Source organism: Moschus berezovskii, chromosome 4, assembly GCF_049115385.1.
Source record: "Moschus berezovskii isolate FMDL1 chromosome 4, NW_MosBer_1.0, whole genome shotgun sequence".
NCBI lineage: Eukaryota > Metazoa > Chordata > Mammalia > Artiodactyla > Moschidae > Moschus > Moschus berezovskii.
The window spans coordinates 28,137,267-28,159,672 of NC_142463.1; the positions used below are offsets into that span (position 1 = coordinate 28,137,267).

At 45.9% G+C, this 22,406-nt stretch overlaps 1 protein-coding gene across 11 annotated transcripts in view; it reads right to left on the minus strand.

Annotated features, from left to right (window-relative positions):
• Positions 1-161: 161 nt before the first annotated feature.
• LRP8 (LDL receptor related protein 8) overlaps positions 162-22,406 on the minus strand; it is an 80,050-nt gene continuing 57,805 nt past the window's right edge. For 7 of the 11 annotated variants that reach the window (XM_055403071.2, XM_055403072.2, XM_055403074.2 and 4 more), the window contains 10 exons: positions 21,556-21,783; positions 18,838-18,956; positions 18,435-18,574; positions 16,801-16,942; positions 15,757-15,909; positions 14,654-14,878; positions 12,544-12,612; positions 8,345-8,517; positions 7,223-7,399; positions 162-4,997 (listed from right to left, as the gene is read on the minus strand). In XM_055403071.2, coding sequence (XP_055259046.2) covers positions 4,959-4,997; positions 7,223-7,399; positions 8,345-8,517; positions 12,544-12,612; positions 14,654-14,878; positions 15,757-15,909; positions 16,801-16,942; positions 18,435-18,574; positions 18,838-18,956; positions 21,556-21,783 — 1,465 coding nt within the window. In that variant the 3' untranslated portion in view covers positions 162-4,958. The remainder of the gene's footprint in view (positions 4,998-7,222; positions 7,400-8,344; positions 8,518-12,543; positions 12,613-14,653; positions 14,879-15,756; positions 15,910-16,800; positions 16,943-18,434; positions 18,575-18,837; positions 18,957-21,555; positions 21,784-22,406) is intronic. The other 4 variants (XM_055403080.2, XM_055403075.2, XM_088835309.1 and 1 more) reach the window with 3 other exon arrangements.

Here is a 22,406-nt window from a genome sequence, read left to right on the forward strand (position 1 = left end):
GTGCTACATGTATTTTGGGGCCACTAAACATATCTGTTGACTTTGGGCAGTGTCTTCATTCTTTTTCTCATCTCTAAAATGGGAATGATAATATTGAGTCTTTATCTCACAAGATTGCTCACTCCCCACTCATTAAAGCATCACAGTACTTTCAGATTTAATAAAAGGAATTTAATCTCTCTCTAGAAACAGTGCACCGAGTTTACAAATGTCCACATTTGGTTTTAGTTCACCAAGATGATGTCAGTACAGCTAGTGAGATGCAGCACATCACCCCTTGCCTCTGGAAGAGAAACCAGGTTGCAAAGAGGACTGAGTACATAAGCTAAGGGAACTCAGAAGGACAAGACAAAAAGCAGAAATGGTTAGTGTGACCCAACATTCTAACATGCCTGTTACATCAAATATGATCATTTAGGGGTGTTTGGGGAAGACAAACAAGGAAAATTCATTTGGGTACAATGGGATGGAGTCTGCAAACCAGTACTTCACCTCACATCAACAACAGCTTGTATAGAACAAAATGCTATTTAAAACACATGGTTTGTACAGATATTTTCTCTTGTAATTTTTGTAAAAAAGTATCAAAACCTTCATGTCTTTAAATATATATATACACACACATATACAGGTGGCTTTTTTAAAATTACTTTTTATAGCACAAAGTATTTGCAAATGCGAGGATTTCTGCTGATTCTCAACTATGCACATGGTGCATAGCCTGAATGAACAAAGCTTCCTGATTTTATGTTAACTAAAAATGTGAAGCTGTTAATTCCTCCACCTCAAAGTTGTCCACATCCTGAAAATCCTCAATACCCTAAAAATAGTGGGAAAATTCCAATACTCTTTGTGCATTGCCAGGAAAAGAAATGATTTACTCTGAAGCACTGAACTGATAACTCATTTCTGTTTTTTGAAATGTGTAGCAGGATTGAGGGAGAGGAGTAGAGAGGCTCTCATTCCTGTGCCCTTTCCCCATTCCTTCGAGCACCTGACTGGATGGTGCTGGGGGTCCCCTCTGCGGACACCACGTCTTCCAAAATTTCCAGTTTTCTTTTTCACGGTTGAGAAAGTCCCAGAGGCTCTTGACAACATGGAATGCTTCTGTGAAAATCCCACTGCCCTCATATCAGTCTTCATTGACCATGTCAAAAAAACTCTGACACAAATATATGAAAAGCAGTCACTATTTTCCTTTGGCCACAGGAAAGCTTGAGGGTAAAGACTGTCATGTCTGCAAAGTGCTTGCAACACATCCTGATCAATTTTCCGTGATGTCCTTGGTGGCTTACACACAATAAATGACCAAGAAAATTTGATTAATTGAATCAGAAATTAAATAGAAGTATTCTATAAAGTGCTTACATTGAACCTATCTTTCCATCCAGCCTCATTTCTTGCTAAGTCTCCCTTGAGCCTTTTGCTCATTACAAATTACATTCAGTTTCTTAAAATCCTCATGCTGTTTCATGCTTGTGTGTCTCAGCTCAGTGTGTCCTCTGCCTGAAGCAGCCTGGACACCCCTACTTCATTTCTGAGACTTAGCTGAGGTCTACTTTTCCTACAATGCCTTTCTTGACCCCATTCTTTTATCTCCTCAGGTAGAAATGACCTCTGTTTCCTTCATAACTAACCTAATAGTACTGGAAAAAAAAAAACCAACTACTCCTTTTTTGTTTGTTTCCACATATGTCTTCCTCTAATTGCTACTGTGAGTTCCATCAGGACAAAAAGCATTTGATTGACTTGTCCATCTGCAGTACCTGGCACGTAGTTGGTACCTAGCAAATAGTTTCAGTGGATGAATATACGTATTGCAATCACATGGACAGCTGGAGGGATGGATCATACTTATTGTTATAAATTTAAATCCAACGTCATTCTGAGGTTACAGTTTACCTCAATCTGTTTTATAATTATGCTCTCAAGAGTAAATAAATAAAATTTTAGTTTCCTCTGTTTCTGGAAGACCATTTCTGCCAGGTACTTCAAAATTCCACAGAAAGATAGGCCCTAAGATAGGTAGCAGGTTTGATACACTGTTCGGGCAGCCCAAAGCAGTCTCCTGGAGAAGGAGAGGGAGGAAAAGGGCTTGGACTAGTTTCTTTTAAATATAATATATATATATATAAATGTCTGATAAATTGTCTAAACTTTGGGCCTTATCTCTAAATGCCCTTCCAGCTCTATAGTCCAATGACTCTGTGATCCATTATTGGCTGCAGATATATGATGACACAGGGGCAAAAGGCAACAGAAGTGCAACTACACCTCAAAATGCCTCCAAGAATAGGGAATGGACCTGACTCCTTGACTTCATCTTATTTACTGCCATCCAACACATGAGTATTCCACAGTTTGGTGTGTTTTTTTGTTTTTTTTTTGTAGGTTGCTCCCATAAGAGCCTCTTCCAAACCACAGTTGTAGCACAGTCAGGAAACATGGGCAGAGGACCCTGGCGGGCTACACTCCACGAGCTGCAGAGTCAGACATGACTGAGCGACTGAGCACATAGGTTCTTATGTCACAGGGACCATGGATGTCTCCCAGAGAGTTGTGTTTCATCAACATTTTGAGATTTCAGGTGGAATCACCCTGACCCCACTCATTATTCTTTTCTCCAAAGGCCAGGATCTGACTGAAAGTTTAAAAACTATGCATTAGTCACTATTATCATTTCCCCGGAAATTCTGTTTCTTTGGAGGCAGGTTACAGGGAAGTTGCTTGTTTTGTGTAAATTTCTGTGTTTTTACTTTCGACGTTTTTCTTCAGTCAAAAATAATTTTACTTTCCATTTCTGAAAGAATAGCAGTAAGTCATTAAAATCCACAGGAGTTGTCCCTCTGTTCTTAAAATTCTGTTTGGTGTTGGTCATTCTATGTCAATTGCGTACACCCTCTTGATGAGTGTTTCAGGACTATCCACACATGTATATCATGAAGAAACTGCTCGTTTATGTAAAGCTTAGTGCCCAGGTTCCAGGACACAGTCAGGAGACCAAGACCATGAATGATGTGGAGAAAGTTCCTAGGAAGAGGGTAACAGGACTCCAGAATCACTGCCTGCAAATTCAGAGGGTATCAAGCTGGTGAGACATCCAAGCTTCATTGAGTTGGAGGCAGTTGGGGAGTGGAGGGGAGGAATTTGCTTAAAAGTGTCAAGTTCCAGGTGTGTTCATGTTAGATGCATGTCCTCTGCTCGTACTTACCCTAAACATTTCCATGTCACATTTTGTCCCTGGTTGTCCAGTGGGTGTGAAGTGGCAGAACATCTGAGTTAATAAAACAGCACACCTCGGGTAAGAGTCAATGGGGACTGAATTCCTTCTGGGCCTGTAAGATTATCTATTCAATGGTAGACCCCTCAAAAAGAAAAGTGCACTTCTCCCCGCATCCCCCAAGACCCAGGAAAAGCAAAGTAACTGTCCACAATGAAAAAAAATCTATACATATACCCAGAGTTTTCCTTTTATTTACAAAGCAGTAAACCAAATTCCTGTGTGAACATATGTATCCAGTGTACTATAATATTGTGTATGCCATTTCCTCCTCAAACAGGACTTTAAGTTTGGCCACTTTTTCTGATTTAAGTCAAATAGCAGTTCATCTATGTAGACACATGATGGTAACAAACCTATGTATCACCTTAAACTGTTTTCCCCACCTTAAGGATGTGGCAGAGAGTAAGGAGAAGGGCGAAATAGAGATTAACAAAACCTATTCCTCCGTCCTTATCCTCACCCATAGAATACTCAGAGGTAAGTGCCTGAGCCAGTCCCTAAAGTAAACTTGGGTGGGTCTAAAAACATCTCCACTTAGCTCTTTCTAAGTAAGGATGGCACCCTCAGTATGCTTCAGAGAAAACAATGAATTCAATCCAAGTGTCCTGAAGGAAAATGAAGTTACTTGAAATGCTGGACTTTAAAACAAGGAGTAGCCGAGGTTCAGGAATGTTCTCACCTGAGCTTGCAAGAACTTTGTGTACTGTATGAAGTCTGTACACTGGCTTTAGCCACAGAAGAGAAAGCCCAAGTGAGAGCCACGGCAGCCCCTCGTGAGCTGAGGGGCTCTCTTCTGACTGACTGGAGTCCCAGGAATAGCCAGAAGCAGAAAAGATCCACCTCTTCCACTGCATGTTTGCACAAATCACGGTATCTCTTTTCTGAGCCAAATTTACAAAGGCTTCTCTGAAAACTACAGATACCCCTCTCTTGTGGATTGTTTTAAAATATACTAATCTTTATGTAACTGAACAACAGCCACAGGTGTGCCTCTTCTCGACAGATTTTTCTCTCTCACTCACAAACACACAGAAACATAAATGCACACAGAGACCACACAGTGGGCCAATCATACCCAAAATAAATACTCTCACATCTCTAAATCGCTTACAGAACTAATCGTGGTTTTGAAATATGTTAATAAATAACCTAAATGGGAGAGGGAGTTGAAGTGTATTCTTTTTTTTTTCTTTTTACTTATGTTGATGGATAGCCACAAAGCATTATCATTCTATTTACAAAAAAAACACAAAAAACAAAACATAACTCTGAAACCTAAAAAAGACCCTCCAAACCAAAAGCCCTATGTAAAGATAATTTTTAAATCATGAGTAAGCTACTGTACCACCGGCCCCATTTGGTTATGTACATCATGTTAGTCACTCAGCAGTAGCTATTCCATGAATTCTTCATGGGTAGTGCAACCAGTTAAAAAGTGTATAAAACATTATACATATAAAAACTCTCACATCCTTTGGATGTCTGCAGTTCATCATAACTTTGTGGTTACCTTTCTGCAACATAAATTAAAAAAATTACACACGCGCGCGCGCACACACACACACACACACACACACAGACTCAAGTACAGAAACCCTTCCATCCAGGCATACACCATCCAGAGTGTAGTGCATGGGACTGAATTCCATGAGGCACGAAGGGAGTGGTCCCATCCTCAGGGCAGTCCATCATCTTCAAGGCTTAATGCCACTCGCTGGGGGAGACAGAGCAAAGAAATCATCATTAGATCCACTGGAGCTATTCATTGGATCACAACGTACCAGAAATTCTATTACTTTATAGGCAGTAGCTCACATACTCTTCAAACTACCTCAGAAGACAGGTTTGTCATATTTATTTTACAGATGAGAAAACTGAGACTCAATGAGCTTAAACAGCATTTGTCCTGGGTCACACAGCAAGTGGGTGAACTCAGTTTGAACCCAGATCTGTATGACTCCAGAGCTGTAGTTTTTTCATCATTCTGTGCTGTCTCTGTAAAGAAGCGGGCTACAGAGATCTAAACTCTCTCCATCCTCCCTTATAGGATTTTAGGTTTGCTGAACTTCAGTGGGTTAGCTTTGCAAATGTTTAATCTCAGGCCTCTAGTTACCTTTTTCTATCATACTGATCACTATCAGGAAGATAATCAGCTGCACCCCTCCAACTAATTGGATAGAATTGGAAGGCAATGGAGGTCAATTATGTTAACCCCTCTTTCCCTCACCCCTACTTTCTAGTCACTAGATACTAGACTTCCCTCTGTCACAAATGGGTGACCCTAGATGGTGAGACCAGTAACCCCTGAGCCAGTCTATTCCACTGTAGACAGTAGATTTAAATTCTTTCCCATATTGACATGAGATCTGTTTCTTTATTTCTTCTGATGTTCCCTAATTCTCTCTCTTAGACCCAGAGAGTTCTACACAGACAACCCTTGAAATTTTCAGTTCGAATTCACTTCCCTTTCTTCTGAGCATCTTCTTCTCCAGGCACATCTAGCTCCCCCAACGTGGTTCTGATGTTATCCTGTGCCCCACTCTTCCATTTCCTCAATACCCTCCTTTGGATAGACCCCATTGTTTTAAGATCTTTCTCATAGCTTTATGAATTTGGGCTAGCCACTTTATCTCACTGAGCCTCGGTTCCATCACCTTTTAAATGGGAATAGTAATGGGACCTATCAAATGAGATCATGTACGTAGAGTTTAATAGAGTATCTAACACATATGGGATCCAGAGTATTCTACATCAACCTAACCAGCATAATATAGAACCAGACTAGCATTTTCCATTTCTGGACATTATACAAACCCACTGCCTTTCAAATCATCTTTGGGTTATTTGTGATTTTGTGTGAATGTCATGGCCTTGCTCCACTAAACTTCTTCTGGTCTGTTACCCTCCTCCTCAAGACAGATCTCCAGGCCAAAGGCAGGTCCCAGCAGTGATAGTGGAGCCACCCAAGAAGGGGCCAGGGGAGAGAACAGGTTGTTGAGAACACTGATTTTCACAGCTTCAAGGCTAGATATTCTTGAGATATAGCAGAAAGAGCATAGACTTTTGTGTACATACAGACAACAGTCTGAATCGTGGTTCTGCCACTTCCTAGTTGTGATCCTAGGTAAGTTATTCAATTTCTCTGAGTCTCAGTTTCCTCATCTGCAAAATGGGGCTAATAATGTCAAGTATATAAGTTACTATAAAGACTAAACAAGAAAATTTATGTAAAACACTGAGTAGTGTCTGAAACAGCAGATTCTTACTAAATGTCAATTTCCTCGCTCTCCTACTCTATTTCTCTGCAGCTGGCAGCTTATTCTTCAGGACTTAGTTTCATCAGGAACAGCTCCTCCTGAGTGACTGTTTCCTTCTCTGGAAACAGTGACACGTCACATGTAGAGGGAGCTTTATAACTCACAAAGCATTCTCACATGTGCTATCTCACTTGAACTTAGGCCGTAAAGGGAATGGGGGTTATCATTCCCATTTGACAAATAAAAGTGAGCACACAGGAAGGACGGAGATCACAGGGCTGTGGAGCAGTGAAACTGGGAGTCATCTCTACTCCAAGCTCAACATTCCTTCCACTGTGCCCTCTCTGATCTTTAAAAACTGGTTAAGCAACTGTTTGCTTGGACTGGCCGAGGTTAAGGATCCTCAAGGCCACATGCTAGCCCTCCTCACTTGTCAAAATTATCTCCCATGTCTCCCCTTCATTGCTTTAGCAGCCATTTTGTCCGTCCTGCCCCACACTGAGTCATTTCTTCTGCATGCCATTTCCTTAGTCTGCAACTTGCCCATCTTTCCTGTTTGCCCCAACACCCAGCTCACAATTTGCAGCCTTCTAGAACCAGAAAGCCTTTGAGGATTGGCTGCACCTGTCTGGTTCATGCCCTCACTCATCAGCCCCTCAGACTCAGAGTGGCACTGCCCTACCTTGCACTTGACGACAGGCAGCTCGGAAAGAGGGTTCTTCGGGAGTTGGTGCGGCTGTGACCTTGGTTCCCCCGGCAAGACAAAAAGCTCCTTGAGGGCAGGGGCTGGGTCTTCCAGTTCTCTGGTCTCCCCAAGACAGGGCTCTGCCCACAGTGGGTGATCAAAGCTGCTGATTGCCTGACAGGGGGATGGACTGGATGACCTATGAGGTCACACTCAGCCCCGACTCGGCTATACAACCATGACATCTGCTTCAGCCACTGTGCGGTCCTCGCTCCCCCAACAAGCCATGCCCTGTTATGCCTCTCGGCCTCTGCATGTGCTTCTTTCTGAAATGTCATTTTCCCCCTTCTCTATTAATCTTTCAAGGACACAGTTCATCTGTCACCTCCTCTGTGAGGCATTCTTGCCTGATTTCTCAAACAGCATTAACAGCTCCTTTGTGGATATTTCCATAGCATTGGTTCAACAAATATTTACTGGGAGCCAGCTATGCTGTGCTAGGTACCAGGGAAACATTAATCAGACAATCCTGCCCTCAAGGAGCTCACAGTCTAGTGGGGAGACCAATGAGTATAAAGGCAAGAAGACTACAGTGTGACATGTGTTGTGATGGAGAAAGACAGTGGGAGAAAAAGAAACCAGGGAAAGCTTCTTAGAAGAGGAGGCCCGTGGGCTTCCACCATGGCACTTAGCACACAGCTGTTCAAAAGCAAGTGACTCTCTAACTACCCCACCAGCTCCCTGGAAGCAAGTACATCCCTTCTTAACATTTGAACACTTGGTATCTAACGTGGTACTTGGCACACAGCTGGTATACAGTGCTTACTGAAATGAATGTGTTTGAACTGAACAGCCACAGTTACCTTTCTAGGCCACAGGTTCTGAAAACTTGCTCAGAACAAAGACAGGCCTCTTTACTCCAGGAAGAGCTTCTAGGTACAAGGTGGTTCTGATACCCTTCTACCCCAACCACCTGCCCCAGCATTTCTGTGTCCCCAGGGCCTAGAACAATGCCTGGCACATGGTTGGTTCTGGATAAATATCTAAAGGAGGGAGGGAGGGAGAGGGGAAGGGAGGAAAGGAAGGAAGGAAGGAATCCTTCCGGCAAGGAGTACTTACTGCTGGATAGACATGGCCAATCTGAGCAGTCCTCCCTATGTGCAGCTCGTCCTCCTCCTCTTCTTCGGTTGTTTTCCTGTACACTGGATTGTCGAAATTCATGCTTTTGGTATTCTTCCGCTTCCAGTTTCTCCAGATCAGGTAGCCACTCATGCACAGCAGGGCTATGACCACTGGAGGAGGAGACACGTCACACTAGGTATATCCTGCAGGCTCCAGCCCGCTGCCCAGACGTCAGTGCGTTTCTTGTCACCACTCCTATTTGACTGCCCCCTGTTCCTCAGGCTCTGTTTCTGCATATTCTTTTTCTGCTGTTGGAAAGTCCTTCTCTTAGCTCTTCCTTCATTGACTGCTCATCCTTCCAGACCCAGCTCAAATGCTCTCAACCTCCCATGGTACAGTCAGTTTTTCCCTCAAGTGTGTTTCTAGACCACAATGCTGTACTTTCTGTGCATCCTCGGCTAGACTGAGCTCTTTGAGGGCAGCGACTGAGTCTTCTTTCTCTCTCTCTGCCCAGTGCCCAGCACTGAGTAGGTGCTCAGTCACATGCTGAGTACATGAGTGAATTTCTTCACCACATTCTTGCTGCTTCCCTGGATTTCTCTAAGAAAACCATTCTCTCCCAAAAGTGGAGGGGGGAGGGCAGAGTGGGGTGGGGTGCTTCTTTCCGAAGCTGGGTCTCTGCAAGAAGAGGAGCATCTCCAGAAGGGGACACAGCAGGGAAACAAAGGCGCTGCGTTAAAACAAATGGCACACTAGTGAGTGAAGGAGGAAGCTCTCAAGCAGAGCTGGGCAAAAATGAGGCAGGCAGATTCGTAAGATAGTAAGTGGCCACCCTGAGTGAGCACTCAGGTGAGGCTGGGTGACAGCCATCCAGGCTGCTACAGAGGGATTTCCACTTTGGTAAGATGATAATAATCAATAATAATGATACCCATAAAGACAGGAACAGGGCAAGGATGCCTGCTATCACTGCGAGTATTTGTTATCCCAGTAAGAGACCAAAGAGTTGAAAGGCACACATGGGAAAGAGAGAAACTATCATAAACAGATACTGTAGGTCTGGAAAACCTTAGAAAAGCAGATGAAAAACTATCAGAAATAATTTTAGTTCCTCAAGAATCAACATAAAAAACTGGGGCTTCCCTGGTGGTTCAGTGGTTAAGATTCTGCGTTTCCACTGCAGGGGCCATGGGTTCAATCCCAGGTTGGGGAAGTTCTACATGCCACACACTGTGGTCAAAAAAGAAACATAAAAAAATCAATAGCTTTCTTATTAATCAGCAATCATCAATTAGAAAATGGATATAATAAGAACACATTCATAACAGCCCAACAAAAAACTATAAAATACTTGGGATAACCCAAGAGGAATGTGTATGACCTGTGTGATCTATACAGTTCTCCTGAAGACCATAAAAGAAGGTTCAAATAAATAGGGAGATGTGTCATGTTCCTCGATGGGAAGGTTCAATGCTGTAAAAATGTAAATTCTCCCCATATCAATTTATATACCCAATGTGTAAGATTTCATCATATTTTTTATAGAATTAACAAGATGATTCTAAAGTTTACCTAGAAGAGAAATTGAATAAAAATAGCTAAGAAAATGTGAGAAGAATAATGCCCTATTAGATATTAAACCATATCACAAATGTGCTTCTAGTAGCTAGGAAGGGTATATAGGAATTGGTGGAGGAGAATAAATAGCCTAGAAGCAGATCAAGGTATGTACAGGCATACAGTTCATAATAAAGGTGAGAATTCAAGTCACAAGGGAAGGATGGACTATTCAATAATGGTCTTGTGAAAACCAGACAGGCATGAGAAAAAAATAGTTAAATCTATACCTCATGCTGCACTCTAAATTCTGAATAAATTAATAATCAAACACTAAAAATGCTTAAAATATTGATAGTATAAAATATATATAGGGGATATTTTAATAATTTAGAATGAGGCAGACCTTCCTAAGCAGGACACAAAACCCATGAGACTAGTGATATGATATGATACTTAAAAATTTTAATTTATGCATGGCAAAAGAGACCTTCAACAAATTTTAAAAATCAAGTCATAGTATGGGAGAAATGATTTATAACATATATTACAAAGGTTTAACATTTATTATCTATCAATATTTCTATACATAAGTAAGAACAAGACAGAATCAATAGAAAAATAAGAAAAGACCATGAACAGGCAATTCATAAAGGATGAAATGTAAATGGCTAGTAAGTTCATGAAAATATGCTCTACCTCACAGGGAAATATCAGGGAAAGAATATTCAACTTTCACCCCAAGATTAGCAGAAATTTAAAATAATGATTTTATTAGGGAAGGTTACCTCTGGGAAACAGTACATGCATGTTCTTCTATAGACCAGAGGATGGCAGGAAAGGGGTTGATTTCTTTTTCACTACATAATGCCGAGTATTTTCCACTCACTCCACTCAAAATGATCCTGGATCTCACCATCACCTTTACTGATGAACCTTTCAAGACCAATTCACATGCCACCTTCTCCAGAAGCGCCTATTCCCTCTCCTCTACAGAGCATCACGCCTCTATCATGGCACCTTATAATATGCAGTAACTCCTCTCCGGTATCACCTTTTTTTATGATTAAGTCTGATGAAAGAGTAAAGGCTGTTAAAAATTGTTAATCTTTTCCTTCCCTGAATCCTTGGTACCTCGCACAGTCCCTTGCGTGGTGTTGAAGTTTTTAAAACATCCACTCACTAACTCACCACATTATTGGGGATTCCCAGGATTAAAGGGCAAAGTCCTTATCCTTGAGATACTCATAGGCAAGTAAGGGAGATAAGCCTACAAATGGATAATCACAATGCAAAGATCCAACCAAGAGAAAAGACGGGTTTGAGAGGCAGGATGTGCAGCATACTGAGTGCACGTCAGGGTAAGAGAGAATGAGTCATCCCACATGGCTCTCTGTGAGGTTTAAACAAATGTTACATCCTGGCCATGTTCCAAATCCACCCCACTCCTGCCCTCCCATACCATGTCCTATGGCTTTGTTTATGCTGTCTTCACTTGCTTGGGGTGCTCTTGATCCTTCATTTGGCTGATTTGGCTCAAATATGATTTCCACTAAGAACTCTCCCCTACCCACTTTCCTTCTCTCCCAGTTTCAAGATAAGTGCCCGCTCAACACGTCTACTGAACTGCCTATGGCTTCATTTTAGGACGTATCATTTCAGAATCAAATTGTCTGTGATATGTGTCTCTCCAACAAGTCTATAAACTTTTGGAGGACAAGAACCATGTCGTACTTATTTTTAACCACCTTCCCTCCCCTTATCACAGAATCTGGTACATCATAGCTGTTTGATGTGAAAGGGAAAGCCGCTCAGTCATGTCCGACTCTTTGTGACCGCATGGACTATACAGTCCTTGCAATTCTCCAGGCCAGAATACTGGAGTGGACAGCCATTCCCTTCTCCAGGGGATCTTCCCAACCCAGGAATCAAACTGGGGTCTCCTGCATTGCAGGTGGATTCTTTACCAGCTGAGCTACCAGGGAAGCCCTAGCTGCTTCATAGGCCTTTCCATGTGGCTCAGTGGTAAAGAATCCACCTGCCAATGCAGGAGACATGGGTTCAATCGCTGGGTTGAGATGATCCCGTAGGGAAGGAAATGGCAAACTACGCTAGTATTCTTGCCTGGAAAAATCCCATGAACACAGCTGTTTGATAATGTTTGTTGAAAATCAAACAGAAAGAAAGCAAGATAGCATGATCTCCTAAAGGAATGGCAAGTATCTCTACCAATATTTTTCAATGTATTACTTTTGTCCTACTCATTAATTCAACAAATTTGTTATTTCCTCCCATGTGCCAGACACCGCTAGGAGCTGGGGAGAGTGGTGAGCAAGAGAGACACCAGGCCTGTCCTCATGGAGCCTACCATTTGGCTTCACATGGCGGGCATGTACAGTGTCAGTGAGGGGTAATGGGGGAAATATCTGGATAGTTAGTTGTTTGGGGCTATGTCCTAAAGGGCCTTGGGTGCCAAGCTAAGAAATCAGACTACACCAGGACTGGGAGGTAAGCAGAAAGGCTGCCAGGGCAGAAAAGTCAATGAGAGGTCAGCGTGCTGAGTGCTCTGTCCTAATGATTTTTCCCAGTCCCTGGGCAGGGTTTCTCTTTTCTCCCCAGGGATTTGGGGCCACACTCACCCATGGGCACGATGATCCCGATGACAGCAGCTGTGACTGTGGAGCCCATCTTTCCACCTTCATTCCCATCTGCAAAACACAGACATTTTCAGGATGATTCTCTATCACTGTGAGCCCAAGTCTCTCCTTGCTGGCCTCATGCAGTAAAAACTACCCAACTGCTTCTTGTCCCCGTTCCAAAATGATGGTCCTGCTCAATGCTTAATAATTTAGTCTTTCCAGATCTTATCCGGACAGAGGTCATCTCCATTTCACAGATGAGGAAACTGAGTCTTACTGGAGTTTGGGGAACTGTCAAAGTGGCAAAGCCGGGGCTCAAAGCCAGGACATGTGACCTAAATCCCTTCCCCCTTCCACAGTGTCTGGGTGGCAGGAAGCTCGGGGCTGAACCCTTAGGTCTTTATGTTGCTGATGCTTGGGGCAACTGCCTCTTTCAGCCAATCTGTTGCTTTATCGCTCCCTATTTCCACCCAAAATAGAAATACTGTCTGCAGTACTGTTTGCATTATCAGTTTACTTTCAAAAAGTAGTTAAAATGAGACACAATATAGCTTAGTGGAATCCAGAGTACAGGCTTCTCGGTCAGACTTCTAGGGTTCAAATCCGGGCTCTATTCGCTCCTTCTGTGACCTTGGGCAAGTTGTTATATGTCATAAACATCATATTTCTTTACTTTTAGAAGGAGGATAATCATATAACTACTTCCTAGGGATATTGTGAAGATTAAATAAGATAATTCATGTAAAATGCTTACTTAGCACAGTGCCTGACACAGCCTTACCAAGTTCAAAGAGGCCAGAGAGTTGGGTAGGAGTTCTTGGTAAGGCTGTGTCAGGCACTGTGCTAAGTAAGCATTTTATCTGCAGATAAAAGCAGATTCTAAACTGAAAAGTGCTTGGAAATAATACAATGTAGTTTTAAAAGTAAGTTGTGCCATCTTTTCCACTTTTCACTCATCTTCATTATAATACCTGTGTAGAAATTTTTAGCTTAAAAAGCAGTTTTCCCTTGGATGCTCGTGATAGCCCTCTGAGGTGTGGGACGAGCTATCATCTTCATTTACCCCTGGACAGGAGACGACTGTCCCCTGGCAATGGCCAGATGCCATCCTCTCGGCATGTCTACTTCTTCAAGTTACTCTAAGGGAACATAATTATTAAGGGGAGAAAGAGCTGCACTGGCTTACAAAGTTTTCTGCGGAAATGCTGCTCTCTTCTCCCTCTGGGTCCTGAGAAAACACAGGACAGTAATATTAAAGCTTAGAGTGTGATGAAGCCAGTGGGGAGACCCCTTGGTCAGAGCTCTGCCCAGATAAGAGGAACTGGACTTTACACAGCTTCCATCTGCCTCTCTGAACTCCAGGGTAAGCGCTCAACTCTGAAAATCCCACTTCTAGACCAAGATGGGCCCGATTAGAAAGGTGCTGCCAAGCTGCGTAGTTTCTGGGCCACGCACATGTGGGAATAAGTTTAAAAGATAGTTTATCCTCTTAAATGAACTCCCCCTAGCAGGTAACTCAGTTTAAAAGGTATTCACTGGTTAATGAGACAGAACATTTCTAGCAGCGACAATTACGGCTCCCAGTGATTTAATAAGTGGTGAACTTATCCCAGGGTTTGCAGAGAGGCATGAGCAGACCATAGTTATGGATATGACTCAGAACCTCAGTTCTCAAAGAACTGAGACCAGGGCTTTCAAAGTTTAAGTTTCTGAACCTGAGGGTCACGCCCTCATACCCGTCAGTAGCGTGTGATGTACACACACCACCCAAGTCAGCAGAGGCTGTGTGCACAGGCACTTCTGTTCACACAGCCTCCTCTGCCTCTCATCGTAACCTTGTAAAGCAGGTTGGGGAGGGTCATTATTATCCCACTTTGTAGGTGAGAAAACTGAGGCTCAGAGACGAGAAGTAGCTTCCCTCAAGACCCTCTATGAGGCAGGAGCACCTGTGCCTCCAAACTGCAGGCTGGTGCTTGACCTCCCCCTGCTCCCTCCCTGCTGATAAGCCAATACGAAAACCTGGTATGATCTCTTCTTCCCACAGATCCTCCCACCCTGGCCTCCCTAGGACCCCCCATGTCATGCAAGAAGGCAGAACTCGTTTCCTTACAGTGTTGGGAGTGGTTGCTGGTTGCAGGGCTTGGGGTAGACGGGCTGATGCTGGGAGCCCTGGGGACACTAACTGAGCTTGGGACCGCGGCGGCCAGGCTCGGTGTCTCTGTGCTGTGGTTCTGGTAGGTGGGGCTGTGGATGGTGGTCCCAGGGGCTCTGGTGGTGTCAGCTAGTGTCCTCGCTGTGGCAGAGGCTAACGTCGTAGTTGAGGTAGACTGAGGTGCTGAAGGGGAAATATCATGAAGATCACTTGGACAGGGAACTTTGCTGTTTCAGTGCCCAAATAATTGCTCTATAAGTATACTTGGTGAAGTATACTTATAAACTCATCCTCATGGCTCAACTCAAATGCCCTCTCTAGTCCTCCGAAACAGGTTATGATCTTTTCTTCAGCTGAATGACAAGCATCTTATTTACACTGCACCTTGATTTGATAAAGATGAGTTATTAAAACAGTGTTGTCAGATTAGGTGTGGGAAAGATCACTATAAAAGAACGGCAGGAGTGGAAATCATGTAAATCGAGAATTTTTTTCTTTAATACATATCTACTGTTATATTACTAGGCTCAAATTCTCACGCTACTATAAACAGTTGAACCTGGAAATCATAAATGATGCAGCAGACCTATGTTCAAACAAAAGGCCTTGTATCTTCATCGAGACTGGGGAATGAATATGATTTACATGGTTGAAGTATCCACTGTTAGTCCCAATCATATCACAGAAGGATTTTTGGTAGTGTGTGAAGTTCTGGGTGAGAAACAGGCAAGATTATGGTCACCTGCATACAAACAGTAACTGAAGCCATGGGGATAAAGGCTGCTTAATTTGAGGTCTTCAAGGGGTTCTGGATCCCCCTGAAGCTGAATTTAAAATGCTGTGTGTATATGTGCATCTTTCTTGGAAGTGAGAAGAGACAGCCTTGGAGGGACCCTACAGGACACTGGCATTCAGGGTGGTAAAGAACAGCCTACAAAGGCAAAAAGCAGCCAGAGAAGATGGAGGAATCCAGGAACACACAGTTTCCCAGAAATCAAGGAAGAGTTCAGCAGATGGGTCTGACATTCCCAGGGACCAGCCCTCCTGGTAGCTCTGCTCACCTCGGTAGCACCTCTTCATGTCAGGGCCCAGCCACATTGTGTCAGGACAGGCACACGTGTACTTGGGGGAGTGGCTGGAGATCTGAGGAGCAGGAAGGCACAGGTACTCACAGCCTCCATTGGGCTGGGCACTCAGCTCGCAGGCATCTGCAGCTATGGGCACACAGAGGGATGGAGAGAGCGCGTCGGGGCGCTGACGGGATGTGCCAGGTTCTCCCTCCTCCCAAGCACGAGGCCCCGCCCACTCAGCTCAACCAAAACACTTTCTCTGCTGCTTCTATCGAGCACCTCCCACCACTGGACCTGCTGTTTTATCCCCACATTCGTTTAATGCTGATGACAACTCTGAGGGCTGGGTGTTATGCCCAGACTGACCAAAAATAAGACTGCTTAAAGAGAACAAACTTGTCAAAGCTATACCTCTTGTAATTTTGGAGACAATTTAAACTGAGGTCTGTTGGACTCCAGAGACCATGTTTTTTTCTCCCTATGCCACATCTCTTTCTTCTTTAAATTTCTCAATCTAGAATCAGGCACCAACCTTATTTCCTTACCCCCTTTTCCCCACCTTCACCCTCTCCATCACAGTTAGAATGAGGATGCCCTAGTGACAGAGGCGGAAACAACCTAATAGTGGGATTCCTGGCTTTTGTTCCCAGCTAGCCGGCTGACTTACTGATGCGTCAGTTTATACCACTGCCAAGCAGGAACAAATGCCAAATGAGAAGCAATGGGCTCCTTCATGGCCAAAGTTGCTCTGGAATCAGACAGATCTAAAGATTAGGCTTTAGCTCTATGATCTGCCGACACTAATTTACTTCTCCACTATAGTTTCTTCAGCTATGACATGAGAATAGTAACTGCCATACTTTGTAAGAGTTTGAGGCAAATGAACTAAAATATGTGACAGCAAAGCAGTTCACCAGTAAGAGGGACTGTCACCGCTGCCTCTGGGGGAGCTGAGATGTGACATGAATGTGACCGCAGCCTGCCTGTTGGATGGAGAGGATGTGGGCCGGGGACCTAGGACTGGGGAAGGCTCACCTCTGGGCTGCTTCAGCTCATGGAAGATGACGATATCATGTGGGTTGTTGAGGTTCTCAGCTAGGACGGAGATTTCCAGGCCATTGAGCCGATTTGCACTGAAAATGGCCTCATTCTCCAGGTCCGTCCAGAACACCTTGTCCTGTGGGGTACAGATATAGAGGATGGCCTAGAGCCTAAGCCCATGACCTCTGTCTGAGGGCTCGGGCTCAAACCACAGTCACAAGAACTGCTCCAGCATTTCCCCTGAGCTCTCCTGTCCACGGATTCACGGTGGGACTCTCAGCTCTAACCTATGGCATACGCTGTGGTTTCCTTCTGACTCAGAGGGTTACTCAGTGATTCAGTGCTTTGGCCTAAAGGCTGCTCATTAACGCTGAGCTAGGCCTGCTTCTTGGAGTTCAGCAGAATCAGGGTTGGGTTGGGTCCCTTTAGTTATTACCATCACTAGGGCTCGGGACCAAGATTGGAGAGGATGTGTGGTTTAGTGAGTATTATCCCTACAGGGCCTCCTCCTGCAGCCTCTGGGTGTACACGCATTTGCATTCAATGGTTAGTCCACACAAGCCTAGATGTGCGTATGTAGGCAAATTCACACTCACAGGTACAACCGTGCGCCCTGCGCAGACCTAGACACAAACCAACACGTTCACCTACATACCCAAAGGCACACCTGTACCTAAATGAACACTTGTCTACATACTGGTATACACGTTTGCCTTCACGAGCACTGGCACACACAGGAATGCACACGTTTTAGCAGATGCATTTATGTTCACGCATGCGCATACACATACAAGCCACATACGTGCACAAGGACAAACGCAGTGTCTGAACACACCTGTCTTTTGAAGCAGAGGCTGGACGTGGGAGGTGGAGCTTTGCCCACCGTTTCAGAGCTGTGCTGGGTGATGTCGTTCCAAGCAAACACTGCCCACACCCACCATGGGCCAATGTCCCCTCGCTTCCCCTCCCCCTGACGGCAGAGCGAGTTCCGGGGAAGAGGTATGCGTGTATAAGAACTTGGTTGGTTCTGGCTTCCTCATTCCCCGAGGAGACAGGTTGTCAGGGTCAGAACACAGGAAGGTCTTGGCTCTTCACTCTCCCATGAGCTTCTTTTTTGTTGTTATGGGTTTGGTTTTTTTTTTTTTTTAGCAGGGCGGGGGGTTGATCTTTTTTTCTTGAGGGTTAGGATGTTGCCTGGTTCACCTCTATGACCCCAGGGTCCAGCAAAGGTGAGTGAGAGTGTGTTGAACTGAATAGCTCTATCAGGCCATTTCCAATAATAAATGATACTAAGGAAATGTATATTCCTTCTCCTCCCTTTATTGGGCACCTTCTGTATATGTGGGTACAGTGCTGGGTGCTGAGGGTACAAGGTCTAGCAACTTACCTACGAGAAGTGCTCTGAGGGAGGGGCCTTGGGGAGGAACGCACAGGAAAGGCTGCCAGGTGGACAACGGACTGCAAAGCCTCTGTTTGCAGGCAGCTCACATATTGCGTACAAACAAGCCAATTGGCTTCCCTGTCCCTTTGTTTCCACCTGGACGAGTCTCAGGGAGTCATCCTCTGTAAACAGCCTTTCCTAGGCTCCAGCTTCCTGAAGAAGCCTTGCCTCCCCTCTCGGGGCTCACCTCAAACACAGCTATCCCAAAAGGGTGGCTCAGGAAGTCAGGGGAGGAAATCAGCATCTTCCTGTTGCCTCCACTGAAGTCAATGCTGGACAGCTGGTGCAGCTTGGAGTCCACCCAGTACAAGCGCTGGTTCAGCAAATCTTGGGGACGAAAAGGACAAGGGGATTAGTTGCTGAGCGTGCAATCGCAGCCTGGATCTCAGCTCCTTTGGGCCCCTTCCCTGCCCACATCTCAGGCCAGGCCTCAGGAGGAAGCCAGCCCAGGGAAACCATCAGGAAACATAGGCACTGGCTCTAAGAGGGGACGTGGAGACAAGACCCATGGAGCTCCAGGCAGTGGTCAGCACCAGGCACTAGAATAGCCCACCCCACCCACCCACTCCATCCAAGAAGGCAGGGCTCACCCAGGGTGATTCCGTTGGGCCACTCAATACCATCTGACACCAGTGTCTCCCGGCCCACACCGTTGAGCCCGGACTTCTCAATCTTGGCCTGGAACCCCCAGTCAGACCAATACATGAACCTAGAGGAGAGGAAACCCAACTGAGCTTCTTGACAGGGAACATGACTGGGGTGGTCTCACTCACAAGGACTCAATGGCCCTCTGGATGTTGGAAGATCATGCTTAGTGGGGACTGGAAGTAGACCTCTAAAGTTCATGGGAATGTCAAATCTTAGAACTGACAGGTGAGTTGGTTTCAGGCATTTGTATATGTTGCAAAATGATCACCATAATGAGCCAGTTAACATCCAGCACCACCCACAGCTACAGTTGTTTCTCTTGTGATGAGGACTTTTAAGATCCACCACTCTCCAGTATTTAAACTTTATGATGGCTTCTCCTATTGACCTTAAAATCAGATCCAAATCCTTACCACATCTGACAAGGCTCTGCATGACCAGGGCCCTGCCTACCTCTCCGGCTATTTCTCCTGGCACCATCTCCCACCTCCCTTACAAACCTCACAGCTGCCCCAGAGGGCTTCTCTTAGGTCCTTCAGGGCACCAAGGCCTTCACAGAGCCCTCGCTCCCACTCTTTTGCCATTGACAATGTCTTTTCAATAGGGAACCTTCCTCTGTTAGGAAGTAGGTTCTTCCTTCCCCTCCATATAAGCAGGTTCTCCCTGTTATCTTCTCTTAAAGCACCCCGTTCTTCCCGTCCGTAGCGCTCACACCATTGTTGATTTATCTATGCTTTCGGGTGGGTGGTGTATTTGTTTACTGTCTGTTTTCCCCACTAGTCTACAAGCCCCACTAAGGGAAGGTTCCTCATTTGTGTTGTTCCTCATTTTATGCCTGGCAGGTGGTTTGTGTGTGATATAGGTCTTCATTTACTATTTGTTGAACAAACTAGTGTTTTCGTTCTAGTCTCACAATTACCCCAGAAGGGTATCATTACTAGTCCCATTTACAGATGAATAAATTGTGGCTCAGAGGGGCTGACTTTCCTAAGATCACGATGTGAACAAGCAGAGAAACCAGGCTTCAAATTTAAGTTGAAATTCAAGCCTGCATGCTTAACCCTCCCCATAATGCCTCTGCTGAAGCCTGGTGTCCAGCCAAGCTGGCTCCAGGCTAAGAGGCCAAGTGATTGTTCTGGATTCCTTCCATTTGCTGCTCTGAATCCCATTGCCATTCTGCTCTGTACAGCAAAAGGCTGGTGCACGTGGGAACCACATCAATGGGCTTGACTCCCTAGCTGTCTGGCTTCCAGTTGGATTCAGCAAAATATTGGAGGGGGAAGAGGACAGACTGAGGTCAGGATGTCTATTTCCCTGACTCTCCCACACAAAGCTGACTCCAACTGGCTCATGCTCTAAAGGTTTGCTGCTGCTGCTGCTAAGTCGCTTCAGTCGTGTCCGACTCTGTGCGACCCCACAGACGGCAGCCCACCAGGCTCTGCTGTCCCGGGGATTCTCCAGGCAAGAGTTCTGGAATGGGTTGCCATTTCCTTCTCCAATGCATGAAAGTGAAAAGTGAAAGTGAAGTCACTCAGTTGTGTCCAACTCTTAGTGACCCCCATGGACTGCAGCCTACCAGGCTCCTCCGTCCATGGGATTTTCCAGGGAAGAGTACTGGAGTAGGTTGCCATTGCCTTCTCCAGCTCTAAAGGTTTAGCTGGCCTCAAATTATCTTCATCTGAGTGTGCAGTGGGTTTCCTGCTGGGACCCTGACAGATCCACAATGGACCAGGGTTGGGCTGGGTGTAACCACAGGGTTTAGGGCCATGGCAGGTACAGCCCCAGGTCTGTGTGACAGCAGGCAGGGAACAGAGTTGAGGTGAGGGTTAAATGAGATGACTCGGTGTCTGCAGAATGCCTCTCAGATGGCCAGCCCCAACCCCAGCTGCCCGACTGGAAGAAGAGGGTTCTCTTATCGCTGCTTAACAATTAAGGAAACAGCAGAAGGAGGAAGCTGGTGATTCTGGTAAGCAATATGATGCAGCTGCTTAAAAACCATGCCATCTCAGGACATCACTACTGAGGAAGGGAGGGAGTCCTGCTCTGTTCAGAATCCCTATCCCCAGTACAGAGGCATGGCCAGAGCAGGTCAGCCTGGGTGATGAGGGGCCCGGGGACTGTGGCAACATGGGTGGGGGTGGAGGAGGGCAGCCTGGGGCAGAGCAGACCCTGTAATTTTGTTCCTCAAATCTCCCTGGCTGTCTGGAAGGGCAGGGAGGAGACCTGCCAGAGGTAACTCCAGAGGCCAATCAGAGAGATTTGGGAATGTGAGAAACAAACAAAGAACACTTTACATCGGGTAGAGCTGCCCCCAGCTGAAACAGGCAGTGTGAGATGTAATGGGCTCCTGTCTCTGGGAGTATGAGCACCTGCCAGATGCCCACCTGCAGCGCATGGCAGCCTGCGGGAAGACGTCCTGCCCCAGGAATATCTACCATCTCCAGCGCCCTGAGATGCTCGGTTCCATGATATGATGAGTGAGTATCCCAGTCCTGGGAGTGCCCTGGTCAGGCGTTCATAGGCTGAGGGGCCCGCAGGAACTTTCTCCCCCACTGCCTGTGTCTGGGTGGCCCAGGGCCTTCTGAAGCCCCTGAGATAGCTCTGGTGACAGACATGTGCAGACTGAGCGCCCAGCACAGTCTGGGGGTGGGAACACTCACCCTCGCAGGGGGTCGACGGCAATGGCCCGGGGTTCACTGAGGTTACGGCTGAAGAGAGTACATCGGCGTTTGCCGTCGACTGTGGCCACGGAGATGGTCTTGTTGCCGGAGTCGGTCCAGTAGATGTGCTTGTGGACCCAGTCCACCGCCAGGCCCTCAGGAGAGTGCAGCTGCTCGTCAATGAGGACGTCCTGCTCCACGGGGTTGCTGGCTTTGTCCATGTAGGCGCTAGGAGCAACCAGGGCTGGCGTGGATTGGCATGCCACCCCCGGGCCCGTCTGCAGCTGCCCTTCCCCTCTTCCCTCTGGGCCATGGCAGCGCACCAGAGAGGAGTTCGGCTCATTCCCATTCACTGGGTTCCCGGGGCCACCAGGGTAAGGACACAAGCTCAGCCACAGTCTCTGGCCTGAAGGAGCTCAGTTCAGAAGGGACAGAAATTTATAGCCTGATAATTACACCAATACTCTGTGATTATGGAAAGTATCAGAGGCTATAACAGCAGAGAAATGGAAACTACATCATCCTGGGGACTGGAGGAGGCCTTGTGGTTGAGCCCTGAAGGACCAGTTCACCAGGAACACAAAGAAATGACAGGTTGGGTTAGAGTCAGCACGTGCAGATGCCAAAGCACGTGTTCTGAAACACTGAGAGAGCCAGCAGGCGGGGGTGGGGGGCAGGTAAGTGAGGGTGTGAGACAGGGAGTAGGTAGGAGGGGCCACTTCCTGATGGCCCTTGCATATGTGAACAGGTCAGAGGACACGGCCAGACAGCGGAGTCAGATCACTGGGGCACCTGCAGAATACGCGAGAGTTTGGAGGGGGAGGGGATGAAGGCAGGGAGACCAGTTAGGA